The sequence below is a fragment of the Peromyscus maniculatus genome, chromosome 15 (genome assembly GCF_049852395.1).
Source record: "Peromyscus maniculatus bairdii isolate BWxNUB_F1_BW_parent chromosome 15, HU_Pman_BW_mat_3.1, whole genome shotgun sequence".
Taxonomy (NCBI): Eukaryota; Metazoa; Chordata; class Mammalia; order Rodentia; family Cricetidae; genus Peromyscus; species Peromyscus maniculatus.
In genome coordinates, this window is record NC_134866.1 from 70,387,817 (window position 1) to 70,414,697 (window position 26,881).

The window sequence follows — 26,881 nt, forward strand, 5'->3', positions numbered from 1 at the left end:
TGAGGCCATATCGGACAATAGTATTCTCACCCACAATTTCTAAAGTGACTGCTCTGGTCTGGGAATCCGATTTGCAGTCTTTGGAGCGATCAGTTCAGAATGACCAGAATGTGGTCTATGATGGACAGATCTCTTGCTCAAACTCAGCACCAACAGGTAAAGCTAAATATTCTCCACAGACTTGTACTCTGGGTACCCTCCTTGCTAGCCTGCCTCCCTGCCCGCAGCGGCAATCAGAGCACACCTGTACCTCTTTTCTTAACTACAAAGCTTTCCCATGCCTCTGCTTGCTGAATCGCTCTGAACTGATGCACACATAGCCTCTGTTTGTCCTCATTGGAATAGCCTTTTGATTAAGTCCCCCATTTTCAAAGGAAAGAGTTTCCTCTCGCCCCAATTCCTGGAAATGATCGTATCAGCTCCTCAATTCCAGTGATGTCCGTGGGCATTTGTACAGGGTTGCCTTAACATCTAGAGAGTTGAACAGTTATCTGGATGTATCTCTATGTGGTCTTAAATGTCAGCCCTAGTATTTTAAAACACCTTTTCTTCTTGCTGCTTGTAGTTGGGCATATTGACCTTCTTGGTATTAGTAGAAATCAGAGACATAACCCAATGATATTAAGGAGAGTTTTATTGTAAAATGGCAGTACCTACAATTTTACATGTTTTCAAGTCTACAAAAACTCTCAGAGCAGAGACTTCTTTGTGTCTGTCATACCAGCAGACACATTATTCATAAACTGGGAGGGAAAATTCACTTTCTGCCAAACTGAGGCAGAGGAGGGGGCACTTTAATATCTTGGCCTCTCTCCAGCTTCTTCTCACAATCCACCAGGTAGTTGACTCCGTCAATTACGATCTGAACAAGTTCCACCTTGACGGTGAGAGAGAGGGACGGACCACGGGGAGGAGACACATGAAGAAAGGAGAAGGAGGGGTGATTAATTAATTAGAGCAGGAGGTGCCTCAGAGCCCCAAGAAGGGGAACATTGCACTTAGTAGGACTTTCTCACAATCAGGGCACTGTGTGAGGGGGTCATCCTGAGGCTGGGGCCAGATGTGGAGGTGGAGGCGGAGCTTAAGGTTTTCTCTCAAGACTTCTTTAGGGCGGGGTTGCTGGGAGAATTTTATACTGGAAAATCATTAGTTTTCATCCCCTGTATTTTTCCTCTCTTTAAAAAAATAGTGTGTGTGTGTGGTGTGTGTGTGTGTGTGTGTGTGTGTGTGTGTGTGAGAGAGAGAGAGAGAGAGAGAGAGAGAGAGAGAGAGAGAGAGAGAGAGAGAGAATGAGGGCTGCTGTGTTAAATACATGGTTTTTAAAATACTTTTAGACACTTTACTAGCTTTTATAATAATCTCCTAGAAGATTACAATAAAACACTAAGTTATGTTTGATAGTTGCTATGCGAATTGAGAGAATAACCTTACCCAGTGGCCCTTCATGTTTATTTTTCTCGCCAGCAGCTGCATCCTAGGTTGAGATGGCTTGCCGTGGAACTTGCCACCAGCATTTCCTTAGTAGTCATTTGTGTGTTCCTAAGCGAGCTCTCCAGACTCATCTCCCTCACAGCCTCTACCAATGGACCAAGCCTGTTGTTCCCATGCACTCGCAGGGGCCCCTCAGCATTGTCGTACGGGCACACATTTAGACATAACTATGACAAGTCTCTTTCACTGTCTGAACTCTACAACTAAAGCATTAGAAACCATTAAGCATCTAAGATGTCGAAATGAAGATGACAGCATGTCGTCTTCAGCAAGTGAAATCCAGCATCAAGAGGGATTTTCACATTTTCCTGCCTCTTCTCTGAGTCTATGGGGATAAAACACTGCTGTCCTTTAGCCCAAGGGAGCTCCTGTGGCTGAAGATGGCTGAGACACTTCTCAGGGGGCTGGTCCATAACACCAGTTCCACTATGATCCCTTGACTTGCCTACAGTGCCCAGGAGGGATTGTGTATCTTTCTTGAATTATTTTTCTTGCAAAAGAAGCACTGTAGTGAAAGGCTAACTCAGGACTCGGTGGGGAAAGAGGACGTGGAGGCCAGGCTGTCGAGACTGCTTTTCCATGTCCTCGTTCAGTTAGGCCGACCTCACTAGCCCATGCTAGATCGAGAGAGACGTTACCTCTGATCTCCCGATCCGATCGATGTTGGAAATGTCGTATATATCCGCCACTGCCGCAGTGTCCACGCCACCTGTGCCCCGCTTCTGGAGCCTCAGGTTCTCCAAGATCTTAGAAAAGCGTGGATCCTAGGAGAAGCGATATCGTTGCAGTCACTGAGCAAAGATGTAATAAGGGGCAGTAACAATAAAGTATTTACAGCATACGTGGACACTGGCTGGAACTTCTAAGTCTTCCAGCAATCCAATGAAGTGGATATTATTTTCACACCATCAAAGCCCATTTTCCGGTGTCATATAAAAGTACCTGGTCCAGGGGGTGGTGGCCCATTCCTTTAATCCCAGTGCTCTGGAGGCACAGACAGCTCGATCTCTGTGATATTGAGGCCAACCTGGTCTACATATTGAGCTCCAGGCCAGCTAAGGCTACATGTTATCTTGAGTGGGGAAATACCAAATACTGGAGATCAGGTCAGTTACAAATAACAGAGCACTTTTGGCTTACAACTAGGTGGACAGTCCAAGAGCATGGAGCCAGCACTTGGGGCATCTGGTGAGGACGCCCTTGCTGCATCATAGTATTGTAGAGGGCATCACGTATTTGAGGCAGAGCTTGTGTGCTAGCTTAGATCACTCTTCTTGTACTACCAGTAACGCCATCATGGAGGTCAAAGCTATGACCCCAGCTATCCTCATTACCTCCTGAGGTTACACATGCCATTGACATGTGGATTGGGGGTTTAAGTCTCTAACATATGAGCTTGTAGGGGACAATTGAAACTTTACCAACCCCCTCACCTAAGATGAGCAAAGTGCTCAAGAGGAGATAACTTGCCCAAAGTCAGACAGCTGGAAGTTGGCAGAACAGCAATTAAACCTGGGGCATTTGACTCCACGTTTATCTTCATATAAATATACATGCGTATATTTGCATGTGGGTGCCAACTTTTGTATGTACTACTCACCTGTACACCAGCTTCATTGTTATAATTAAAATCATGGAGTTAAATCACTGCCAATCATTTCCTTAGCACTGGGATTTTGAATAATAAAAAAATCACATACCTTTATCTTGATAGGGAGCACATTTTTCTAAACTTGTTTAAATTTACTTTGTATGCTCTGGCAGAAATGGCTAGCTCCCAGTCTGGATCCTTTATCCGTCTGTCCAGCAATGGAGGTGAAGATGTAGCTACTTGCTGTCTGAGCTCTGACCAACAGAATGAGCGGAAGTCCCGTGTGCCACTTCCTTTCTTATACCTTAAACCTCGTCATGGACATGTCTACATGCTCTCTCCTTACACTTTAAACCTCGTCATGGACATGTCTACATGCTCTCCCCTTACATCTTAAACCTCATCATGGACATGTCTACATGCGCTCTCCTTTTCTCACATTCTAGAACATGGAGAAGGACTGTGATTATGCAAACGAGGAAAACGCTCTAAGTGGTCCTCCAAACAAGGCCCCTATCAGCAGCCTCAGAGTCATCTGAAAACTTGCAAGAAATAAAAATTCTCTGCCCAATGAGATGGTTCAGTGGGCAAAGGTACTTGCTGCCAAGCCTGACAACCTGACTTCATTCACTGGAAGCTGGAAATTATCCTCTGGCCTCTACTGTGTACCCACGGGCTCCCCACACTGCACAAAACACAAATATACAAATACAAAATGTAAAAAGAAAAGAAAGAAAGAAAAGAAAAAATTGCACAAGCGTGGCCTAGCAATCTGTGCTGCCCAGGCTCATCATGGACATGTCTACATGCACTCTCCGTACACCTTAAACCTTGTCATGGACATGTCTACATGCTCTCTCCGTACACCTTAAACCTTGTCATGGACATGTCTACATGCTCTCTCCGTACACCTTAAACCTTGTCATGGACATGTCTACATGCTCTCTCCGTACACCTTAAACCTTGTCATGGACATGTCTACATGCACTCTCCGTACACCTTAAATTACTCCCTTCAGGTGATTCTCACACAGGCTCAGTTGTTAGGACAAGAAAGGAACCCTAGGGAGCAGAGCAGGGCAGCCCCACACTCTGATTAGTTACACGATGGAGACTCAAAAGCATTCCTCTTGTAGCCCCATCCCCTTTTCACAGGCCCTGAACCTTTTATCCTAACTAATGCAAAGGACTTTAAGCCAGACTTCGCCCTTTGCATCCCTCCTCCATTGCAGGTGGCAAAGGCCAGGGTTAAGGAGTGCACGCCGACATCTCCTTCACCTTCTGAAAAGCCGTCGTCACATCTGAGCTGATCCTCTTGGGGCCCAACAAAGCTCCTGGTCACACGTCATTACCTTGCTGAGCTTTGGGATCTTAACGTGGACACCAGCTCGTAATCCAGTCCCGAGGTTCGAAGGGCAAGTTAAAATGTATCCTAGACGCTCGTTCCACATGAACTCCCAGCCTCGTTCTTGGATTAGCCGTTCCACCTACAATGAGCCAGCAATGAACAGAGGGCAGACTTCTCAAGTACCTATTCCTTCAGGGCATCCCAGACCCCAGGGCTAGAGACCAGTAGAGCGCACGAATGAAACTGTAGTGCAGCTGTGGTACTTGTACTTGATAGTTCTTCTGTAGAGTATAAAAATGATCCTATTAAATCAGATGGCCATGTAAAGCATTTGACATGGTCCCTGGAAGATTCCGAGCTCTCCATAAATAGCAGTTGCTACTCCTTTTAATGCAAAGACTGTAGGAGAACATAGGAACTCTCAGCAGATTAAGCCCATGAGAATCTATTCTGTTTCTTCCCATCCAGTCCCACTTCCCAGCCCACCCACTCCCACCTGATTCTACCTCTGCCATTTCATCCACTTATCCATCCCCACCCTATACCATACCCTCTCCATGTTAAGGAAGGAATGAGAAAATAACCAGTGAGTCACAGACTTCCGCAAAGAGAAAAGTTACCTCTTTTTGAAAGCACTGCTCTGGAAGATTTGATTCTTAGGAGAAAAAAGTAGTCCCACTTTGGAAGTTGTCAAAGTATCTTTTTAAAAATGGAAAACAGTGGCTGGAGAGATGGCTCTGGCCTTCAGAGCACTGGCAGCTCTTCCAGAGGACCACGTTAGATCCCAGCACCCACATGGCAGCTCACAACCATCTGCTCCTACAGTCCCGAGGGATTCGATGCCCTCTTCTGGCCTTCAAGGGCACAAAACACTCACACATGTGAAATAACATGATAATAGTAATTTAAAATACATATGCAGAAATGGAAACCAGAGAGATTTGATTTGATGGATATCTATAAACCCCTAGTGGAACCTTACTTCTTTTAGTCCACGGCAGAACCGCTCAAAGACTCGTTTCATATTGCCTCCCTTTTCCATTGAGATTACCCTGGTGTGGTCTTCCTCATTTATCCAGATGAGAAATGTCTTGTCATAATTATGCCTAATGAAGACAGAAATGTGGTGCTAACTGTTAATTGCATTGATCCCAACACATGAAAATTCTCATTACCTCTGGAGCTTGATTGCCTCATTTCACCTTCCCCATTCCCTAGATGGCCCTTATCTCCTAACTGTGCCCGAACAAGTACCACAAAATAATGATACCTCCCAGCACGGAGACTAGTACTAAACCCAGCCGTTAACGATGCTGCACACGGTTCTACTCTCACAAGAATACAATCCTTCCTCTTGTTCCCCGAACAAGACGACAAGAGCTCACCTAAGGTAGCATTTAGCTCTGACGCTAGGAGTGTTTTGTCTCCAGAGAGGCTCAACCAAAAGCTTATGTTTCTTGGGGGAAAAAAAGTAGGAGACAAGGATGGGGAACTTTACCTACATCCCAAGAATTCACACGTGTGTTTGCTATATGAACCCTGGCTGTCTACCCTCTTGTGAACTTTCTTCCTTAGCTCCCTTTGGAGACAGTTGGGATAACCAAGCCAAGGTAGGCTGAGGACTGTTAGAAAGGATGTGTAGACACTGAGTAGCTATTCACCCATTCAGGGAGGGCTTATCATATCAATATTATCAATTGTCAATATGATAATCAAAATTATCAGTATTAATTTCTAATTCCGAGTTCATTCGTCTTAAGTTCACAAGCAGATTCTCTAACTAATAAGAAGTATCTGTCTTTTGAATAGTTTCCCCCATGCATAATTCATGCAAACCAGCTCATATCCCTATATCTCTTTTAAAACATCTCACACCACACACACACACACAGACACACACACACACACACACACACAGAGACACACACACACACACACACACACACACACATACACACACACACACACACACACACACACTGTTTTCAAATAGAATCGGCTCTCCGTTCGGCTCAAGCCGGACATGCTGTCAGCTGCAGTTCACAGCAACCTCGGGTTAGAAGAAGCAGGCGAGCTGAGATTCTCCACACACAGAGAAAAGGTGAAAACCACATCCGTACCAGATTCCCCTGGCATCAGGCCAGTCCCGGGCCATCCCGGCACATGTTAGTAAGGGGGACACTGGCTTGTCAAACAGGAAGTGGTCCTGTGGGCCGAAAGTGACAGGGCAGAGAGAAGCGTCTGTGAGACTAGGCATGGGCCAGTGATCAAGTTTCAACTTACAGATACAGAGGCCTCTCAGGCAGTGTTTCTCAGGTTCACTGCAAGCCGGAACACCTCGAGAGCTTTTAAAAATGAAAACACCAATGCCCAGAACTCATACTGAGACAAGATACCAAGTAGATGTGAGGAGTCCTTCCAGACTCTCTAACAAGGGGGAGATCTTGGAGACTGGGGACAAGAACGTTTGGAAAGGGTTGGTCAAATGGCTCCTAAGCCATCGCCCAGGAGGAGGCTCCCCCATAAACAGGTGGCTGCTTAAGGCAGATATGGGTTTGCTGTGTAACGGCAGGCAGATGCATGGCTGGTTCTACACACATCAAGACATAAAGGCGTACCAACTACGTAGCTGTCCTGTGTGGTTTGGAAATGGGATGTTTCATGTAATTTGCATCCTCTGAGATGACAGAATCTTCTTCCTCCTTTTCTTGGAGTTTAGTTAAACATTACTTTTTGAAAATGCATTCTGTTTTAATTTGTGTTGATGAGGAAATGAAAGACCCCTAGCCCAACACTTGGGAGGCTGAGTCAAGAACGTTGCTGTGAGTTTGAGACCAGCATAGGCCTCATACTGAGACCTTGTCTCACAAAACCAAAGAGGACCCCCTGTTTTGTCTGCTCTAGAGCCAGAGAGATGCCCAGAGGTGCTGGGAGGCGGCAGGAATGAGTGTCTGCAGGCAGCACCCACTGGCTCCGTCCATACCAGTCAGGGAAATCACCTTTGTAACACAAATTGCTAAACAGTCTTATTAATAAAAAACCATTTAGCTATTCGCGTTACACACCTTCCTTTCCTGCCTAGATGCTCTCTGCTTCCAGAGTTTTCTTAGGGTATGGTACTGGAGATCAATGTTCAGGCACCAATAGGATTTCCACACTCAACTGTTCTCATTTGTTCATAGATAACAAGAGGCGGATCCCCCATTCACCTCCACCCTCCTGTGCCCAGCTCAGCACTCATACTGGAGCTTCCTCTTCAGACTTTAGCCATGGCTTGACAAGATTTAAAGCTTCAGCTCCTTTCTTAACGCCGAAGCTGTGGAAGCCCCGGGCCGGTTTCAGCCCTGCAGATCAGCTTTTACGTGGGTAGAGGCCAAGGCAGAGCTGTGGGTCCAGCCTCTTTCCAAGCAGCCCCCGGGGGGTTTATCACCTACTCACGTCAATGAGCCGTTGCTGATCCTGCTCGGTCATATCAGACAGCTTATAGTAGCGACCAGCCAGGTCCCCCTTGAGGCCCTCCAGAGCAGTGATGGCCACGTTCTCCACCTCCCTTCTCTCCGCCCGGGAGCAGGCAGGAGGCAGGCTCAGCCCGCGGATGCTGCGACCAGTGCGCACCCGAGAGGACAACACATAGCGCTCATCAAACTGCCCATGAGTGATCTGCCGGATGAAGCAGAGCGGAGAGTCAGCAAGGCAGCCACAGAGCACAGTCTTCTGACCTACAGCTTGCCTGGAAACCTTCAGGCATTGCATTACAGAGAGCATCACATGACTGCATCATGTGACTAACCGCCGGGTGACTTAAGGAGCAGCCACCTTAGTCAAGTAAGGTGGGGTCTGGAGTACATGGTTTTGGTTGGGGTAAGATGTTGTAGGAAAGATTAAGGTTCCCATCAATTAACTGTCCCTTAGAGGCATCTTTAAAGGACCTTCTTAACCTTTCCTAGCCCTCAAGCGGATATGCTGAAGGTAGACCATCTTAGACCTTCCAGGGAACATCTCACCAGGGTAGGGGCTCTTAGATTCCCTCTTCTGCCTGTGGATTCAGGAAAGCCTTTTTTATGGGGAGAAGGAATGGAGGCTGGAGCCTACCTTGGATGCATCCAGGTCCGTAGGGTGCTTCATCACCCTGGGGTCATAACCATTGTGCCTTAATTTGATGACAGGATCAAAAAGGTCAGCAAACACCTGTAGGCAAGAATATCCTCCTGAAACTGGTTCACCTAAGAGCAAAGGACTTCTGCTTTCACTTGTCCCCTTTTCTCCTCAAGGACAGGGTTGATGGCCTCCTCTGAAAGCCTCCATGCTACCACGGAGGACATGCGTATGAGAGTAGACTAGTAGACAAGAACGTAAAAGACATCAGAGAAAACCATTCAGAGTCACCTTGCTCCTGAGAGAGCCCAGGGCTGCTGGACACCTGCAAGTTCACCCCAAGGGCTCTGCCAAGCTCGCTGTTATCACACTGGGTGAGAAAATTTGGTGGTTAAAAACCCCGTATTGTGAGCTAAAAGAAGCCACCAGCTTGGGGGCTAAGCAAGTTTTGTGGTCAAAAGAGATCAATCAGGCTCTAAGATTCTAAGCAAAACACAGAGTCTGTGGGGAACGCCACCTGTCCATAGGACAAAGCCAGGGTCCCTTACCCTGTGAGCCTGTCCAATCCAAGAGCAAATCAACCACATGAACCAAACAGGCATGGGTAGTCTTTAAAAAAAGGCCAAGAGAAGTTACGTCTAATAACAGAGTACTCTGCAGCCTTGGGAGTTATGGGAAGTGAAAAGAAGGACTTCGAGACCAGAGAAACAGCGTTAGTCTGAGTCTCTGTTGTAAGCTAACGAATCACCATTTTGTTTACTTAGGATGACCCCTTCTTGTCCGTTGACAGCACCTTTTCTGAGAAACTGCCTTTGGTTCTATGACAGAAGAACGGAAAGAGAGAGACTGAGGGAGTCAGGCTGCAGGCTTTTGTCACAATGAAGAGACTGCTCTGTGGAGACAGAGGTATGGTACTGAGTGCTGCTACGAGCAGACACTGTACCTCTGCACCAAGCATGAGGCTGGATCCAGGAAGCTTGGTGAGCCCGGGAGCCTGTGCTACAGTAACAGGAAGATAAGTCTCAAACTACAGACACACCATCAGCCCCACCCAATAAACCCAGGCACAAACACTTGAATGTCTTCTGATGAGTACAGACCATTCAATTTAATTTGTTTTGTACCAACACAGCCTTTGACAAGCCCAGAGAGCTCTGTCATGCAACGAATCTGTCTGTGAGGAGGGACGCTGGCGCAGTGGAAAAGAAAGCCTTGTCCCTAAGCTATACATCTCATAATTCCAGAAAGGATTCCCAAGGGTTCTATGAGAGTTCCCTTTATTGGAGCCCTTCTTGAGAATGCAAACAGCTGACTCCAAAGAAAGATAAAGACCCCATGATAGTGCGCCTCAACCACATATCGGGTAGCCCCCACCTCTGGAACCAGCCGCCCTCGTTTTTACCTCATACGACTCCTCGTCACCAGCCACCATGCCCACAGTCTTTATGAAGGGGTGGCCGGGGTTGTCCACTCCGGTTTGGATGCACTGGTCCAGGGTGTAGCCATTGGGTGTCATCTTGTTTCGGAGTTTGGCGTAGATGGTGGGAGTGAGGCACTCGGCCATGCAGTTGTTATGTTTTCTCAGGTCAGGGTAGTCTGCGCTGTGGGAGGAGAGAGACTGTGGACCCGTAGCCCCCAGGAAAGGGCTACCAAAGGTTCGGTTTCTCTGGGACCCTCAACCAGGCTCCCCTGGCCCAGTGGGCACAGGGGACACTAGATAGAGACGCCTACATGTCCTGACTTGAGTAAGCCAGGCTTAGGATAAACCAGTGCCAATGGCTGCTCGAGGACAGGACCACCCTGTTCCCACCCAGCAGGAAACCTGTGATGCTACAGAAGCAAGAGAGGGAAAGAGGAAAGGAAGTCAGAAAATAAATTGAAATCATATGCAGATTTCTCTTCTCCCCAGAAGTGTTGGTAAAACTCAATGAGTTTGGTTTCTTGGGTCTGTGGTGGGGAGAGAGACAGAGACAGAACTATCTAGAATGCTATTTACCTCTCTATTCTTTGCCTACGGGACAAGCTTTATGACAACAGAGACCTGTCTTGTCGTTAAACAAACATTAAAGGTAATAAGCCACGTAAAGATGGCTATCCAGGGGATCTGACAGCCTCTTCTGGCCTCTGCAGGCACTGCATGCACATGGCACAAAGACATACACCCAGGCAAAACATCCAAACAAAAGAGAGAGAAATAGTTAAATAAACAAACAAAAAGGAGGATTCTCACTGACCGTTTCCAGCAGGAGAGAACGCATGTCTGGTTAACACTCCGAATTATTTAAAAGCCAGGGGGACTCACCTCGCGGGAAAGAGCTTGTGCTGCTCCCGGGCATCAGCAGACACCTTCTGCCTGTTCAGCAGGTAGCCAGTGGTCAGGGCACTGGTTCCCAGGGTAGTAAATAGCAGCGATGCATTGCGGCCAGTTAGCAACTTAGAGAAGGCACTGGCCATCCTTCTTCTTGGTAGAGTGTCTGGAAGCAAAGAGGTGCTATCAGGCACTGAACGGCTGCATGGAGAGCAAGGGGCGAGGAAGCGATCCCCAGGGGCCACGGCCCTTCTGCTGGCTTTGTTTATCTAGCTCTTCCTTTTGTGCTTCTTTACATTAATAAAGAAAATGAGGGCTTTCACATTTTGTGGATGAGCTTATCATTTTCTCACACAATTACAGAGAAAAATCAACAAAAGTTATCTATTTCCATATATTAGACAAACCAAGTACTTTTTAGACTTTTCAATCATACAACTAGACCCTGAATAGAATGGATTTCTGAACTTCTAAGAAGTACTGAAATTCTCTGAGGACCATTGTCCCACTTTACACACCCCAAACAAACTTGTGTCAGAGCTCAAAGAAACAAGAAAACACATTTGGGTTATCTTAAGAGCAAATGCCCTCCTGGCTGAGAAGGTTGAGGTGCCAGCAGTATGCGGATGGGGTGTCCCAAACTTCCACTCTGGTTTAGGACCCCCTGAAAGGGGATAAAGTTGTTCAAAGTTAACAAACATCCATCCCTTGGCTTCTAGCAAAGCAGACTCAAAATCTTTCTTTAAAAAAGTCATATTTAGTTTAGGTCTTGGATTCTTGCAGATTAAGATTAAACAACAAACTCTCAACCAAAGATCAACAACCATACTAAAAGATACAAATAAGGAGACAAAAGAGAAAAAATAACAACAGAATTATATGTATGTATGTATATATATATATATATATATATATATATATATATATATTTCTATAATTCTAGTACTCAGAAGTAAGAGGCAGGAGAATTGTATCATGTTTGAGGCCAACTGGTCTGAACAGTGAGTTTTAGGCTAGCCAGAGCTATGTGGTGTGAACCTGTCTAAACAAACAAACCAAAGAATAAAAAAAAAATTGAAAAATAATGGAATTGAACTTTTGCAAATGATGCAGCTGAAGAAAGAATAAATGAACTGGAAGGTGTGCCCCAGGAAAATACCCAGAATGTAGCACAGAGAAGCAGACAAAAATGGAAAATCTGAGACATAGATTCGGAAATATGATTGATAATTACAATGGGAAAATTGAATACAAACTGGATTGAGGTCACAGGAAGAGACACCAGAGGAAACAGAAGTGATTTCCCAATGGAAATGACCAAGAATTTTCCAGAACTGATAAAGTACATGAGGCATAATGCAATATGATTAAACCCTGAAGAAACTGATCCCTAAGCAAATGCTTTCAACCAGACACAAATATACTAGAGCAGAAAGAAGACAGTTCACCTATAAGAAAATTATGAATATCAGTTAATTTTGCAATAATAAACCCACGGAAATAATATATTTAGAGATAAAGAGGCAATGAACTCATTTCACATGAGAATGAAAAAATACAGCTAAAGAACAAGTCAATTACAAAGGAGCTACTAAAATAAATACTCAAGAAAGAACATGGCCGTGAAGGGCAGCCTGAAATGCAGATAACAAAGAAAATGTATATAAATCTTTTTTTTTTTTTTTTTTTTTTTTTTTTTGTTTGTTTGTTTTTCGAGACAGGGTTTCTCTGCGTAGCTTTGCGCCTTTCCTGGAGCTCACTTGGTAGCCCAGGCTGGCCTCGAACTCACAGAGATCCGCCTGTCTCTGCCTCCCGAGTGCTGGGATTAAAGGCGTGCGCCACCACCGCCCGGCATGAAAATGTATATAAATCTTAATCTGTAATTATATAATTCTCAACAAACCAGGAAAGTCAGTATTTAATATGCACAGAAGGAAGCCTGCTGGACCTGCAGCTGCTCAGAAGTCACAAGGCTGGTCAAGCCTTGCAGCATTACCTGGCAAGAGTACTTAGTGGGGGCCTCTGAGTAGACACCAAAGAGAGGCATTGATTAGTCCTTTCCCACCGCTTGGTTCCCATGATGTCCAAATGAGGAAAGCATGGGCTCTTGGGTTTTTACAGCAAGACGCTGCAAGCTTAGGTGTGTTGGTTGTTCCAAAGAGCTTGTTGGTATGTACCATTATGGCTGAACGCCCGAGTCACCCAGAGAAGCCTGAACCTCATGGAGGGTGTGGCACCACAATACTATCTGTCCTTCTGACATCACCTTTCTTCCATGATTGAATTTTGGGAACTAAATTTGTCTCTAAATTGTAGGATTCTCCAAGGAAAGTTCTGCTAAATTCTAATTTGTTGACTAAGCATCAAAGACTTTAAACATTTATGAAGTTGTTTTCCTACATTGGCCTGGGAAATCAGCCTGTTGAACACCTTATCTTCTACGTTAATGTCAATACACAATTCTCCCCGGCCTAACGATGGCATACATTTCCAAAACTGTCGTGACAAATCACCCATTTCTTGAAGTTGTCCTAGGGACGTGTAATGGCTGAACACTGACCTTATCACATCCACTTCTTTGCCCTCTACAGAGCTTCAGCGTTGCCAGTATCTTCAAGAACGTCAAGGACACAGAGATGTGCTAAGGCGTCCTGGCCCTTACGTGCAGCTGGCAATACCAAAACACACCTTTGTGCCATCACAGTCCCAATTCTGCTTCCCAAGCAGAGGGACAATGCTGTCACACTGAGATTTACTGTAAATTTAGCAAAGCAAAATAAGTTCTAACCGAATGCCTTCTAGGCAGCAAGGGCCCAAGCACAAGGCAGGACATGCTGCCCCTAAGCTGACAGGAAGTGTGTGGATGCCTGCAGCTGAGGCAATTTTCTTTACCCTGGGCTTCTTCCTTTTAGTTGTTTATGAATTCACTGGTAGGAGGCTTTTTGAAAAGGAGGCTCTGAAGAAGCAGTGTTAGGAAGACAGGGAAGTAATGATCTACATGAAGAGCCTGGTGGCCACTGATAATCACAGGCCTTCTTTCCTAAAAGGCTGGCACATAGGTGGGCATCTGAATCAAAACATAATTGTTCGATATGGCATTACACCCAGACTTTAGTTTTGGGAAATAATAGGTCTAATTTACTTCTGAGAGTTCCAATATGACATTAACGAAGTGTGTGGTCTGTGTCGCTAATGCAGGTGGCGGGGGCAGCTTTGACGGTCACAAGCAATGCAGCCCTGAAGGAAACCTAAGATCCCAGGCTTCAGTTCCTTGGACACTGAGCATAGAGTTCAAGCTTTGGTGAACTGGATAACTCCGTCTTTCCTGATTCTGTCTTGGGACTCCTGGTGGCCTAGCTCTGGTTTCTTAGTCCAGCAGCAAGTCCAGCTTGAGATTCATTCAGGAACTAACTCTTGACTGTGGGGTTACTAAGTGCCAGGCACCACAGTAGACAGTAGAGTGAAGATAACAAAGTAAATAAATGTTGTGCCTTCCTCAGGGGCTCCTAATTTATCTAGGAGAGGTGGTTCAGTGGTTAAGAGCACCAGCTGCTCTTCCAGAGGACCCGGGTTCAATTCCCAGCACTCATATGGTAGCTCACAACTGTCTATAACTCCAGTTCCAGGGGATGTGGCACTTTCACACCAATGTACATAAAATAAGTTAAATAAATGTTTTTTTTTTTTAAAAAAAAACAGAACAAATACAACAATGATATGTGGAGCTAGATGCAGGAAACAGGCAAGATATTATTCCTGGGATCTTACAGGATGCCTGTTTCAAATAAGGTTGCTCAGACAAAGAGAACAGAGGGGCCAAGGCCTTGAGGCTGGACAGACCTGGTTGGGACAGAAAGGGTTGGTGGCATTGCAGCCAGGCCAAGACCTTTAGCACTGTCAGAACATCTATCCCTGTAAAGACCAGGGCAGACAAACAGGAAGACTGCATGGAGGATGTTCACTCCTGGTAAGTAATGGAAGCTCACACCAGGGAACCCTGGGATTTGGTGGGAAGAGTGGGCAATATGAGCTTAGATGTGACAGTTACTTATGATTTCCTTGGCATGTTACATTGGGTTACTCTCTCTCTCTCTCTCTCTCTCTCTCTCTCTCTCTCTCTCTCTCTCTCTCTTTTGACCTTTGTTAGTAAAAAGTGGCCTGCTGGCCTTTGTTGTACAAGAGAAGATGCAGAAAACCCCATTATCACCAACAGAGACTCATGCATCTCCTCCAGGGTCTCAATCCATCCAGATCATGAAACAAGACAAAAGGTTAACAAAGGACTAAATATTAACCGAGCAAGATGGCTTTTGCTGTTTCAAAAAATCACACACACTTCATGCGTACATCACTCAGGGGCTGTCACGGGAGACTGTCACTAAGGGCACAGTTGCCAGGCTGGCATTCAGATTGACTCTAGAGCGTTTGTGACCTTAAATTTTTGATATTACTTATAAATATTGATTCGTTGTTTGCACTCTTGTGCCTGTGCAGGAAACTAGGCCGAGCTGTCTTGGCAAAGCATCATCAGTCTTGGCTTCTTACTGCTCTTCCAATTAGGACTTTGGTGTCTATTGTATTCCAGGTCTCATGGGGCTACCATGTGGTGCCTCAGCCTCCATAAAAGATGTTTCCTTCTAGCCCAATGGGTTGGTTTTCTCTCTTAGTCCCCAAAGCACTTTCAGGCTGCTTGTTCATTTATATTTGGGCTTCACAGTGCTTTTCATCCTGTTAGTGAACTCAACTCTTGTATGTTTCCCCTTGTTAGGGAATCCCTGCTTTTTGTATGGTCCTGTGGATGGGTATATTTTTCAAGCCCAGGAAGTTTTCTCTATTAGTTACCATTCTTGAACATGGTTAGATGATCAGTAAGCATCCCTTCCTTAACTTTATAGATTTCCAGTCATGCCCCACATAGGATGCTTTGGTCAACAGTGGTTGATAGGATGGCGGGCCATTAAGATTATGGCCGAACAACTCCAGTTGCCTAGTGATGGAGTATTTCTCATAATGTCATGACATAGTGTGGCATATCATGGCCACATTTGTGGTGATGCTTGTGTAAACAAACTTGGGCTGCCACGAATATAAAAGCATAGCATACACAATGATTGACAGGATGGAATACTTGATAATAAATGACTATGTTACTGTTTTTCATTTACTATGATATATTTTATCAGTATTTTGACTATAAAGCAAGCTGCAATGTTACCAGGTGACAATTTCATTTAATCTCATGCTTCCTGACTTTTGATAACACCAAAAAGCCACGTGGAGTCTTCAACCGCTAGCATCTTGTCTTGTGAAAGTCCTGTACTATGTTTGCACAAGGACCAAATCATCTAAGGATGCAGCTACTGGAGCTAATCAGTTCTGATAGAGACCCATGCCTGTGCTCACATGCAACAGTCTGTCTAATTTCAAAAGGCGGGTATCTCACCAGGCTCCTGGGTGTCTCCTGCTCAGGTGTCACTCAGCAGTAAGGACAGGTCCTTTGCCACATCCATTTCCATGAGTGCTTTTGTATCTAGCTGGGACACTTTGCTTTAAGAATTTCTCATTTTTAAATCTCTTACCCCTGAATCCCATGTCCTTCTTCCAAACTAGTTTGCATCCCCTTCACCATAGAGTTTGAGGCACTGCCCACAGCAACAAACAAAGGAGATGGCAGGCTTGTTCTTGGCATTCCCCTGCCCTGGTTTCCATGTCTAGGAGCTGCCCACTATCCATGCTGGCAAGTCCAGACTTCTAACCATCAGCCCCAACATGTTGTCAGCTTCCTGGGTACTACCACAGTCATCCTCAGCAGTTTTTATAGTGATTCTGCAAAGACTATCCCACAGAAAATGGGCTTTCCAAGAGAGCAGAGCATACGTGTGTATGTTTCCCCTTTCTTCCTTCCTTTTTATCATCATCATCATCATCATCATCATCATCATCATCATCATCGAATGGATTCTGTCTGCTTAGCTCTGTAAAACAATGGGATCCCTTTCTGTCTGGAATCTCTTTGGTGGATGCCCTGAGACATGCATTACTGGTTAAATACATATCCAGTAATAATGCTTTAATTTGCTTTCCTATATGTCGCAGAAGACAATTTCTGGGGAGGCAGGAGATTTAGGTACAGACAGGATCCATTATAGGCATGTGCTCAAGGAAACACAGAGAAGAGGACTTGGTGGCACCATTGTCCTACAGAGTTCATCCAAAGGTCGCTTCAGAATTGGGATGCCATGAGTGTTAGCTACTTGTTTCAATCCAAAGAACAGGTAAATCTTCTCTGTTCTCTATGCATCATGTATGTCTACAGTTCTAGAGCCAAGCACCTACATAAGACAATATCTTCTCACTGAGAAAGGGAACTATTACTGCCGTGGTTTTCCTTGAGGTCTACATTCAGAGCAGTGGCTTCTGGGTCACAAAACTGGCTGGTGGCTTACTTGGTTTCATTGTCTTTTTGAGACAGGGTATTTCCATGTAGCTTAGGTTGGTCTTCAATTCACAATCCTCCTGACTCCGCCTTCAGAGGACCTTATATGTGTGTAACCTACTCTACCTTGTTTACAAAATCCTTACAATACATTTCAAAGAGACAAAGACGTGGCTTACTATGGCACATTTTCCCAACGGAAATGCTCTAAGGAAAAAAATGGGAGGGAGCGCTCTTTCCCTCTGCTCTAGAGAATATTATTATGTCTCCCCAACTCTACTGTGTGCCTGAGTATGAGGTAAGACCAAGGTGAGCTGTAGGCAGAGTGAGGAATCATGCAGAACCAGCCCTATACCTCCAGTGAAGGCAGGGCTAGGAGGCAGCTTTCTTGGCTCTCACATCCACCTGCACACACTTGATAGGTTCCCATTAAATGCCTGAGTGGGTTCATGAGACCTAGGGTAGGCTGTCCAGGGCAGTTAGTTTCGTTGCAGTATAGAAACGCTTTCTCCTTTGGCCCTCTTTAACACCAACAGCACTGTGGGTCTCTCTGCTCCCCGGAGCAACACATTCTGTATTACATCATAGTAGTTATAATATTTTTCATTTGTTGATAACATAAAAAAGCAAAGCTAGAGAGAATACTTTCAAGAGCTGGTTCCCACAGCAGCCTCCAAGAACAGGTAGATTATACCGTGCCACAAAACAGGGAACTCAGAAACAGATTTTTCACAGTTCAAGGTCACACAACGAAGATGAAAGCAACTGGCCCAAGTATCCATTCTGTACCAGTCACTCGTTTCAGTGAACATCCTGCTCTTCCTGGCGGGTTTTTACAGTGAAAACCATGATAGTGTATTTGGATGGAGATGAACCCCAAGGACCAGAGCTGCTGGGTGTCTAGCTGCTTTCTGTCCTCACTGGTCACTGGTCACTCAGGAATACAAAGCGGATTTTTTTCTCCCCCAGGGTTTCCACAGCAGAAAGACAGGGAGGGTAAGAATGGGCCCACCTGCACCTCCACATGGTTCTGGGCAGTCCTGAGGGGACACAGAGTCTGAGGGTAGTCCTGGATGCTCCCTCCACAGGAAAACTATGAACCACAGACTAAGACTGTCAGCAGACTGTGAGGTTCAAGTCACTGCTGGAGGTACAGTGTGCCACGACATCGCGAGAGGGAGGGGAGAACAGTAAATACAGGTGAGACGTGGCTTTTTAAAAACTCATTCGGCTGGAAAATTTTAACAATCCACTGTATGGCAGTGGCTCTTAAATTGGAGGAAGAAACTCTTATGTATCCCTTACTATATGCTAAACACATGGTCCTAAGGCTTGATGGGTACCATCCCATTTCATAACCTCTCACAATCCCATAAGATGCCTAACACCCCTGCTCTACAGGTCAGAGGATGGAAGCTGAGGAAGACTAACAGAGACCACACGGCCTACAAGGAGTAGTGCCGGGATTCATGGACAGATGTCTGCCTTCACTGGCCATACTCTAAGCCTGTGTCCTCTTCTGGGAATTGTGTGATAAGGGACCAGAGTGTCAAGGAGCTCTGAGATGGCATGGCCTGGTATTGTGCTGTGTGAGAGACCTTGTCAAATGTTAACCATCCTACGGCATCCCTTGCCTCCTTTTCCTAGAGACTGGTACTGTGTCACACACTGATGAAAAAATATAATGGGACCCATGAATAGACACCCCCACAGCCATGAGCAGAAGCAGAAGACCATTGTGTCAATTTAGACAACTGCTTTCTAGGCCTCTTCTAGGTAGATGTTGTCTTCAGCAACATCAAGCTTAACCTACCTCTGAGTGCTACAGAAAGGAATAAAAAGAATAAATATGTCCCTTGTTCTGTGTCTAGGTCCAGAATATTAAGGATGAGGTCACGACATCCAGGATCATAGTCACAAAAGCAAGCTGGCTCTGCAGGGAGCCTACAAGAGACCATTTGCCTGGAATTTGAAATGTTGAATTAAATGGAGACTGCTGTGCCTAGAATTTGTAGTGGCTATCATCAATGGCCCCATGGAAAACTGTAATTTGTAACAACATTCTTTAATTCGACAGTACAGAAACTTCAAAAATGAGGGCCATGTCTGAATATTGACATTAAAAACCACCCAATAAAGAATTTATGCCCAGAGATTCCATTAAGACCCAAGAATTATGCCATATGTCCCATCCATTCATCCAACCATCCATCCATCCATCCATCCATCCATCCATCCATCCATCCATCCATCCATCCATTCTTCTATCCATTCATCATTCCATCCATCTCATCTATCTGTCCATCTGTCAATCCATGTATTCATCCCTCCATCACTCCTTCATATTATCACTCCATCTACCCACATATTCAATAAATATTAAAGAATAAATGCTGGTATCAGATGTTGGGGTCACCTCAAAAGTTCTGTCGGAGTTCAGGGGGAGATAGACCACTGTTAAGCAGAATGTTATAACCCAAATGACAAGGTAAAAATTAAGAGGTGAGGAGACCCCCAAATGCCTGATGGAACAGGAAAGACTTTCTGGAGGAGGTGAGCATCTTTGCCATTCTCCCAAATGAGCAAGCGTGGGGGGGGCGCTTTGGAGACAATGGAAATAGAATGCACAGAGGTGGGGCCAGGAGAGACAGCAAGCAGATGGGACAGGAGGCAGGTGGAGATGCAGATACAGGCAGGTCCACAGCAGGACCAGTACTGTGGACATAACTAGAGGAAAGCACCAGGGAGACTCAGATTCAGAAAGTCTGCACATGGTGAGATGATACCACAGCGTTTGAGATAGAGAAGACAATTCAGTGAATTGACCGATAGTTGATACCAGACCAATATTGCCAAATAGTGTTCTATGGACTGTCATCAGTCATTTATGATATGGAAATATAGAATACTTATAGAGTGTTTATAACATTTTGATAGAGTGCTTTTAATATCAGCTGACATTTCACATGTGTTTGTCTAGTAGTTATTATACTTTATTGTATCTTACAAATCAGTGGGTCTGCTATGGATCAAAAATGACTAATAGATGGTGTGAGAGACACTGCTCAGTTTCCAGACTTAAAATGGACCTAAAATCTGGGCTTCTCTACCTCCCAGAAGTTGTGAGGATTAAATGCACCCTTGGTACAAATCTTGGCATTTAAGGCATGGGTGGTACATAATGGAACTTCTATGGTGAGCTTGATAAAATTGGTGAGGAAAGGAAAAATATCTGTAGACAGGGAAACCAGGCAATGAGTTCTAGAGTAATGCAGTCAATAAATCAGATCAGAGCTAAAGAGGAGGCTTCCTGGGAAGAAGTGGAAGAATCCCCAGGATGCCCAGGGCCTTTGTGGCCAGTTAGGTGTGAGCATGAAGAGTGTGAATGAATCTTGGAGGTTGCCCCGTTTCTGACTTCAGTGATTGACTTCACGTGGAGCCATGCCCCACAGTGAGGATTCTGGCTGGAGAGCAGCTTTGCGAGGGAGGAAAGATGCTGTGATTGAAAGCAGGAGACCTGTGAGGTATTCCAGAGGGAATGTGCTCTTTCAAATATTCTATAATGAGTGTATAAGCATCCCTCACTTGAAAGGCCACTGTACCTGCCGGGGAAGACTATCTAGTTACTACCTGGTAGTTGTCTAGTTACTACCGTGTTTCAAACTCCCTGCCTAGCAGCCTCCCTGAGTGATCACCTGTAGAGACAGAGAGCTCATGACCATGAGTTGACAAGGGTGCAGTATATGAACAAAGGCCTTGGAGCAATAGACCTGGGGGTTGAGCCCACTTTTGTAATAGTCATTACCTGTTGTCTTCAGAAAGGCCCTTAAAGGCTGTCTTAGGAGCCGGGCGGTGGTGGCGCACGCCTTTAATCCCAGCACTCGGGAGGCAGAGGCAGGCGGATCTCTGTGAGTTCGAGGCCAGCCTGGGCTACCAAGTGAGTTCCAGGAAAGGCGCAAAGCTACACAGAGAAACCCTGTCTCGAAAAAACCAAAAAAAAAAAAAAAAAAAGGCTGTCTTAGTTTTCTCCAACATTAGTGATAAATAGAAATGTTAAGACTGGAGTAAGGGAGTGGTCCACACTGGGTCTTCAGAATAGTGCCTGGGGCTCACTCAGGACCAAGCGAGGGTGAGCATCTGCCGCTATCCCCTTGCACTATTTATGAAAGGCCACTTCTAGATGCTTCCCAGAGAGTGAGAACATCTTCCTGCACCTCAGCAAACACCCCAGCATCAGAAAGAGGACTTTATTCCAGGGAAGGATGTGCAGGCCCTTCTCTTAAAGCAGGCGCAAGTTGCTGACCCAGACTTCCCAGAGGCAGGGCAAGGTCAGAGCTGAGCAACTGTGGCACCTCGCTAAAGCCACATCTAGTTCTTCACAGGGATGCTTTAGTCTGGTACCCTACTTTTCACCGGCTCACCTAGCCCCTCCCTGGTTCTGCTCAGGAAGATAAAGCCTTGAGTCTCAGTTCCTTTCTCTCTTGAGGAAGTTCCGCTGGCCCTAGATGTGACAATTGGTTAGGCAGGAGCACTTGGTCCTCCAGGGGCATCCACCCAGACTCTAACACTTTCATGTCTGCAACCTGCCACTGAGTGCCTTCTCTCCCTGCATCCCTGGTACCTTCTCACTCAGTCCATGGGGACTTTCCTGGCCTGCTCCCTGACCTAGGTCATCCCAGAGCTAGAGAGCAGGCTGTGGCATACTTAGCTGACCCGATTCACCTCTGTAGAAAGGCAGCTGAGCAGAATATAAGCCAGAGGGCAGAGTGGCACCTTCCTTTGATACGAAAAGGATCCTTCTGAGTCTGGATGAGGTTCATGAGGGAGGCCAGAGGTCACAAGTGAGTGCTGCCCTTACACCTACAGGGACCCCCATCTGCCACTGACTGTGGGTCTTGGGTGGCTGATTGGCTGGGTTGAAAATCACCTGGACAGCTCTGGGAAAGTGCTGTGACCAGTCTGGAAAAGGAAGCAGGAAATAGCCATCAACACAAAAGCTCTCAGGTTCAGTGTCCCAGCATCATGCTTTGGGAGGAGAAATAAAGCTCCCAGAACATTAGGACAGAGGTAGAGGGATCCTCAGTGCAAGTCTGTAGTGTGAAAAAGCCAGGAGCCACCCGCCCATCAGAAGGAGAAGTGTCATAGCGTGTATTTGGAATACAGAACACTCTGCAGCCTCCACTTACCTAGACACATGTTTTATGACTCATTCCTAGACGAAAAAGAGAAAAAGCATCTCACAGGAATGAGTGCAAGTAGTTCTGGTTTTGTAACAGCAGTACATCATATATGCACACACATACAAGCATATATTTTTGCTTTGTATAAGCATCAAGAGTGGTTTTGAAGGTTATTCGCCAAGCACTAAAGGGTTAGTCCACAGCAATGTATTTGGAGGTGTCAAGCTGTTCATTTTTCTCCTAATGGAGCCCTGGAAAGGATCGCTTCAGCACATCTGCATTCATGATTTCAAAAGGAAAGTAATAAGCATACAGTCATTTGTGTGAAAATACCCAGACATCTATTTGTTGACTCCTGAATGCACCTCTGCACCCATGGTCCCGACATAAGTATGTCCTGACTAGGCTGCCCAAGAACAGGCAGCTGCCAACCCCACTATGTGAAGGAAGACCGATGTCGTCCAGGGAGGCTCACATCTCCTTTCCTATGGCTGGTGTGGCAAAGAGGAAGGAGCGGGCTGCAGCAGCAGGCACCAAGCAAGTGGAGGTCCTTCCGTGACACCTTAGGGTGCATCTTCTCCACTCCCTTCCCGAGACTGCTGCCTCAATGACCCCAGATACCTAGCCAGCCTTGGATGCTCCCTCTGAAAGCCTACTTATTTCAACTTTTTCAAAAATCGTCTTAGGCATTTCATTTAATTGTTTTATTTTATTCACCTCTCTGAGGACAAGGTGTCATTCCAGAATACGCTTACTGCGTATTCTTTAAGATTTGCTGATCATCCTTTGAATTCCAGCATGAGGCTCACAAAACGAGTTTCACCACATACATGGGCTCACTCCTCCCAGATCCTGGTGCTGGTAGTGTCTACAACAGCTTCCTGGCCTTGTGGTTTAGGGCCTCATCTTTCCCATCTATGATCCAATGCTGGGGTTCTTCATTTTATCTAGAAATAGCTTCCGAGACCTGCCTACGCAGCCAAACTTCTCTTTTCCCACTAACATGTAGTGAGCTCCTCCTTGAGCCTAGTGGTGCCAGGGACTTGACAAATACCTTTAGACTTTGCAACACTCCTGCCAGGCAGGCTTTATTCGGCTGAATGGAAGTCAAGTGGCCTCTACCTGAAGCTGGCTCTATCACCAGTTCTGACCCAGGTTCACGTGGACCCCAGCACCTCACCTACTGTCCTGCCTTGGCTGGAAGAGAATTGCTCTCGTAAGCTCAGGACTTAGGCATGTCCCATGTCACTCCAAGAGTCCAGAAACACTTTCACCACAACTGTGCCAAGGCACAGGATTGTCACCTTGGAGCATGTGACTCCTCACTGCGTCCCAGGACATGTGAATCTTGTTCTCTTCCCTTCCTCGGGCTTCTGCAGAAGTGTGCAGGATTCCAGGCATTTCTGTGCATGCTCCACTCTGACACCAGGCACTCAGTGGGCCTGCCAAGCCTAGCTAGGGTCACCGCTCTAGCCCTGCCTTTCTTAGAGGGTGCAAGGACTTGCTTTCTCTCTCTCCCTTCGCATGGGGTTAGATAGAAGAGGAGGGCAGAGAGGTGGTCTATAGCTCTTACCAGGAGAGGCTGCCTATCTGTTCCCCTAACCTGGAACAGCTCTATGGTTCTTGGTTTGAAAAGCTTGTTTTTAAATAGCATTTGGGTAAAGTTGGATCAAATTTTGGGGCTCTAAGCCAGAGAAATTGTGTGTGGGGGGTGCAATGTATAAAGACACAGCCTAACTAAGCCAACGGACATTGGGCTCATGTTTGTGCCTACATTTGCTGTCTATATTAAAGAAGGGAAGCCATAGTAAGCACTTTAGGCAGGGTGCCAAGGAGCTGTGGCTTTTTTCCTGTCCCAGATGGTCCCAGATTTCCAATTTTCTCTCTGGCTCTGTAATGTCATGAACTACCCCAACCCTGAAGCTTCTGCTTGCTCTGGATATCCTGAGGTGAAGGCCACGTGTGCCTTTCTGCTGATTCAGAGTTATTTCTGGTCCTGCTCTTCACCACATCATCTGTCTGAGCTTTGCCAGGGTAGAGGTTAGGGAGTAGTGGGGGACCCACGTGTCAGCTGTCAATACACAGTCACCCCAAAACAGAGGATGTCCTTGATTGGGTGGTTATCCCAACATCACAGGATTTTCTGAGCAAATTATCAATGATGCCAGTCATGAAGGAAAGGCCATGACTTTCCTGTTGTAAGACAGCGAAGAGGTCCAATTACCTTACACGGCAGGATGCAAGGTCAACCTTAATGGGCACCCTTGGGCTTCTCTGTCTGACTCAGCAAATAGGAAGTCATGAGAACATGGGGTTCCTCCCAGAGAGACAGGCCTTTCCCAGCCCCACTTGTAAAGAGGGCCTGGGATCTTTGTAAGAATTGTCTGTCAAGAGAAAGCATTTCCAAGAGAATGGGGACCTAAAGGCCACCCTGTCCTCTGAGCAGCTGTAACAGAGTGGGATGTCATCTTCTCTGCCGCTTCAGGCAGGGGTGCGTGTGACCTCCAACAGTCACCTTCAGAGTTGGCTCTGTGGGAGGTACCTGGCTCGACAGACAAGAACTCCCAGAACGCCAGACACAGATTCCGTGTGACCTCAAAGAAGACAAATGAACCTTCCTCTGTACTGTGACAGAGATGGAGACTCAGGGCCTCTGGAGTGAAGACTGAATCCGTCTCAGACTTACTCAGTCCCCATCCTACCTCTGATAGCCCATACCTCCTCATTCCAAACCCCAACTCCTGCTTCTTGCCTCTGCCTCTGCTACCTTTTTAGAGAGACTGCCCGGGTCCCCAGTTCATGCCCTGAGGCCATGGTTATATCATGTAGCTGGTAGAGTCTACACTTTGCATACCTTAGCCTACAGGTATGATCAGCTCCAAGCACAAGGGATTTTTAAAAGGTGCCTCGCAATGTGTGGAACGCAAGGGTTACAAAAGCTGGCAGTGGCCAGTCAGTCCAGGAACAGCCGGTCTTTCTGCCCCCTCTGACATCATGTTCTCCACGAAAATAGAAGGGCAGAGATGCAACAGAAAGTGAAAGATGTCTGTGGGGAAAGCAGCCTCCTGGAAAGCACACAGTTTAACTAACATGGCGTTGTCCTGAGTGTACTGACTGCCACCTAGAGCCCCCAGCCAGGAGCATTGTGCTGGTCCCCAGGACCTGGCTGTGCTTGAGGAAGGTCCGGAAGACAGCACTGAGAACAAAGGGGTTTTCTGGGCAAGTGCCGCTCTCCACACATTCAAAGCAGAGCCTCCAGAGTCATGGAGGAGGGCAGGGCTGATAATGACTGTCCCCCAAGAGCCAAGCAAATAAGTAAAGAGCAGGCTGCCACTTAGCCATTTGAAGCTTATTTTTCATTTTCCTTCTAAAAATGGGGCTTTATATAGTTCATGATTGGTATATACGTTCAAGAGTGAGTCTCTGGCAGCAGCATTAGCCATTAAGTGGAATCTGGACCGTTAGTAACTGTTCTGCTCTTTTGGAGAGCCTCAAGGAGCTTAAATCTTCTAGCTAGTTCATTCCAAGCCACCGGGCATCGCATCTGATGCAACTGAGGAAAAACACTCCCAGACACGAGTTATTGGTACCAGCAAACTACTAGAGAATGGAACATACCATCTAAACTATCCTGAGTTCAGGGTCAAAATTCCACAAAATTTACTAGGAAACAGGGGCACTGCAAGCTAACGTTCTGGGTCCCCTTTTTGAGCTACCCAGGCTCATGCCCGGGGGAAAAGGTGATTCCACACAAGGGCGATCCTACTGGTACATCAAGTTCCCATTTTTCTCTGGCCCACACACGGTTTTCCCAGTAAGTGTTTCCTCCGTGGCTGGGGGTCTCCTGAGCTAAGGCTCACCACACTGGCTCTAGCTAGCACTGTCCTTCTTGGGAGAACTCAAGCATTTTGATCATCTCACTGACCTTGAAGCTGGAGGAGTCTGTCCTATCCAGATCCTGCTGCACGCACACAGCCAAGAAGTGTAACAGGAGCCCGTGGGGCTCAGCCTAGAAAAGGCCACTGTGCTGGGTGGGGCTGGCAAGTCCTCCACCAATCCCGCTTCAGACCTCCAGCTACGCTGGCTCCCCCAGGCTGTGTCCTTGAAGGCCGGCTCCTGACTCTTTTGCCACTGGGCCAGGCGTCCTTTCTAGAACCTGCCATTTCGGTGAACTGTCTGCCTTTCCCTTGAATAGGCAGACCTTTGACTTGGCCCACCAGCCGGGTCTGCAGACAGTTCTTGCTCTGAGAGGAAGCTTGGTCGTACCTGGAGGGCAGTCCTAGCTTGGGGTACAAGGGCCAACAGAAGAAACTACCTGTTAGGAGGGGAGAAGGGGTTAGCCCTGGAGGAAAAAGTCTGAGAGGAAGTCTCAGGTGGCCTCTTTCCAGATGATAGAGAGAGAACCAGGAGCGATCGGGAAAGCCCACACAACT

The 26,881-nt window shown here is 46.3% G+C and overlaps 1 protein-coding gene across 1 annotated transcript; it reads right to left on the bottom strand.

Annotated features, from left to right (window-relative positions):
* Window positions 1-616: 616 nt before the first annotated feature.
* On the bottom strand, window positions 617-26,517 carry Ckmt2 (creatine kinase, mitochondrial 2). The gene is made up of 10 exons (XM_006980479.4): window positions 26,374-26,517; window positions 10,827-10,998; window positions 9,927-10,125; window positions 8,522-8,617; window positions 7,868-8,089; window positions 6,550-6,635; window positions 5,412-5,535; window positions 4,434-4,568; window positions 2,130-2,255; window positions 617-877 (listed from the first exon to the last, which is right to left on the bottom strand). The coding sequence occupies exons 2-10, from the start codon at window positions 10,976-10,978 to the stop codon at window positions 758-760; spliced, it is 1,260 nt and encodes a 419-aa protein (XP_006980541.1). The 5' UTR covers window positions 10,979-10,998; window positions 26,374-26,517; the 3' UTR covers window positions 617-757.
* Window positions 26,518-26,881: the final 364 nt, after the last annotated feature.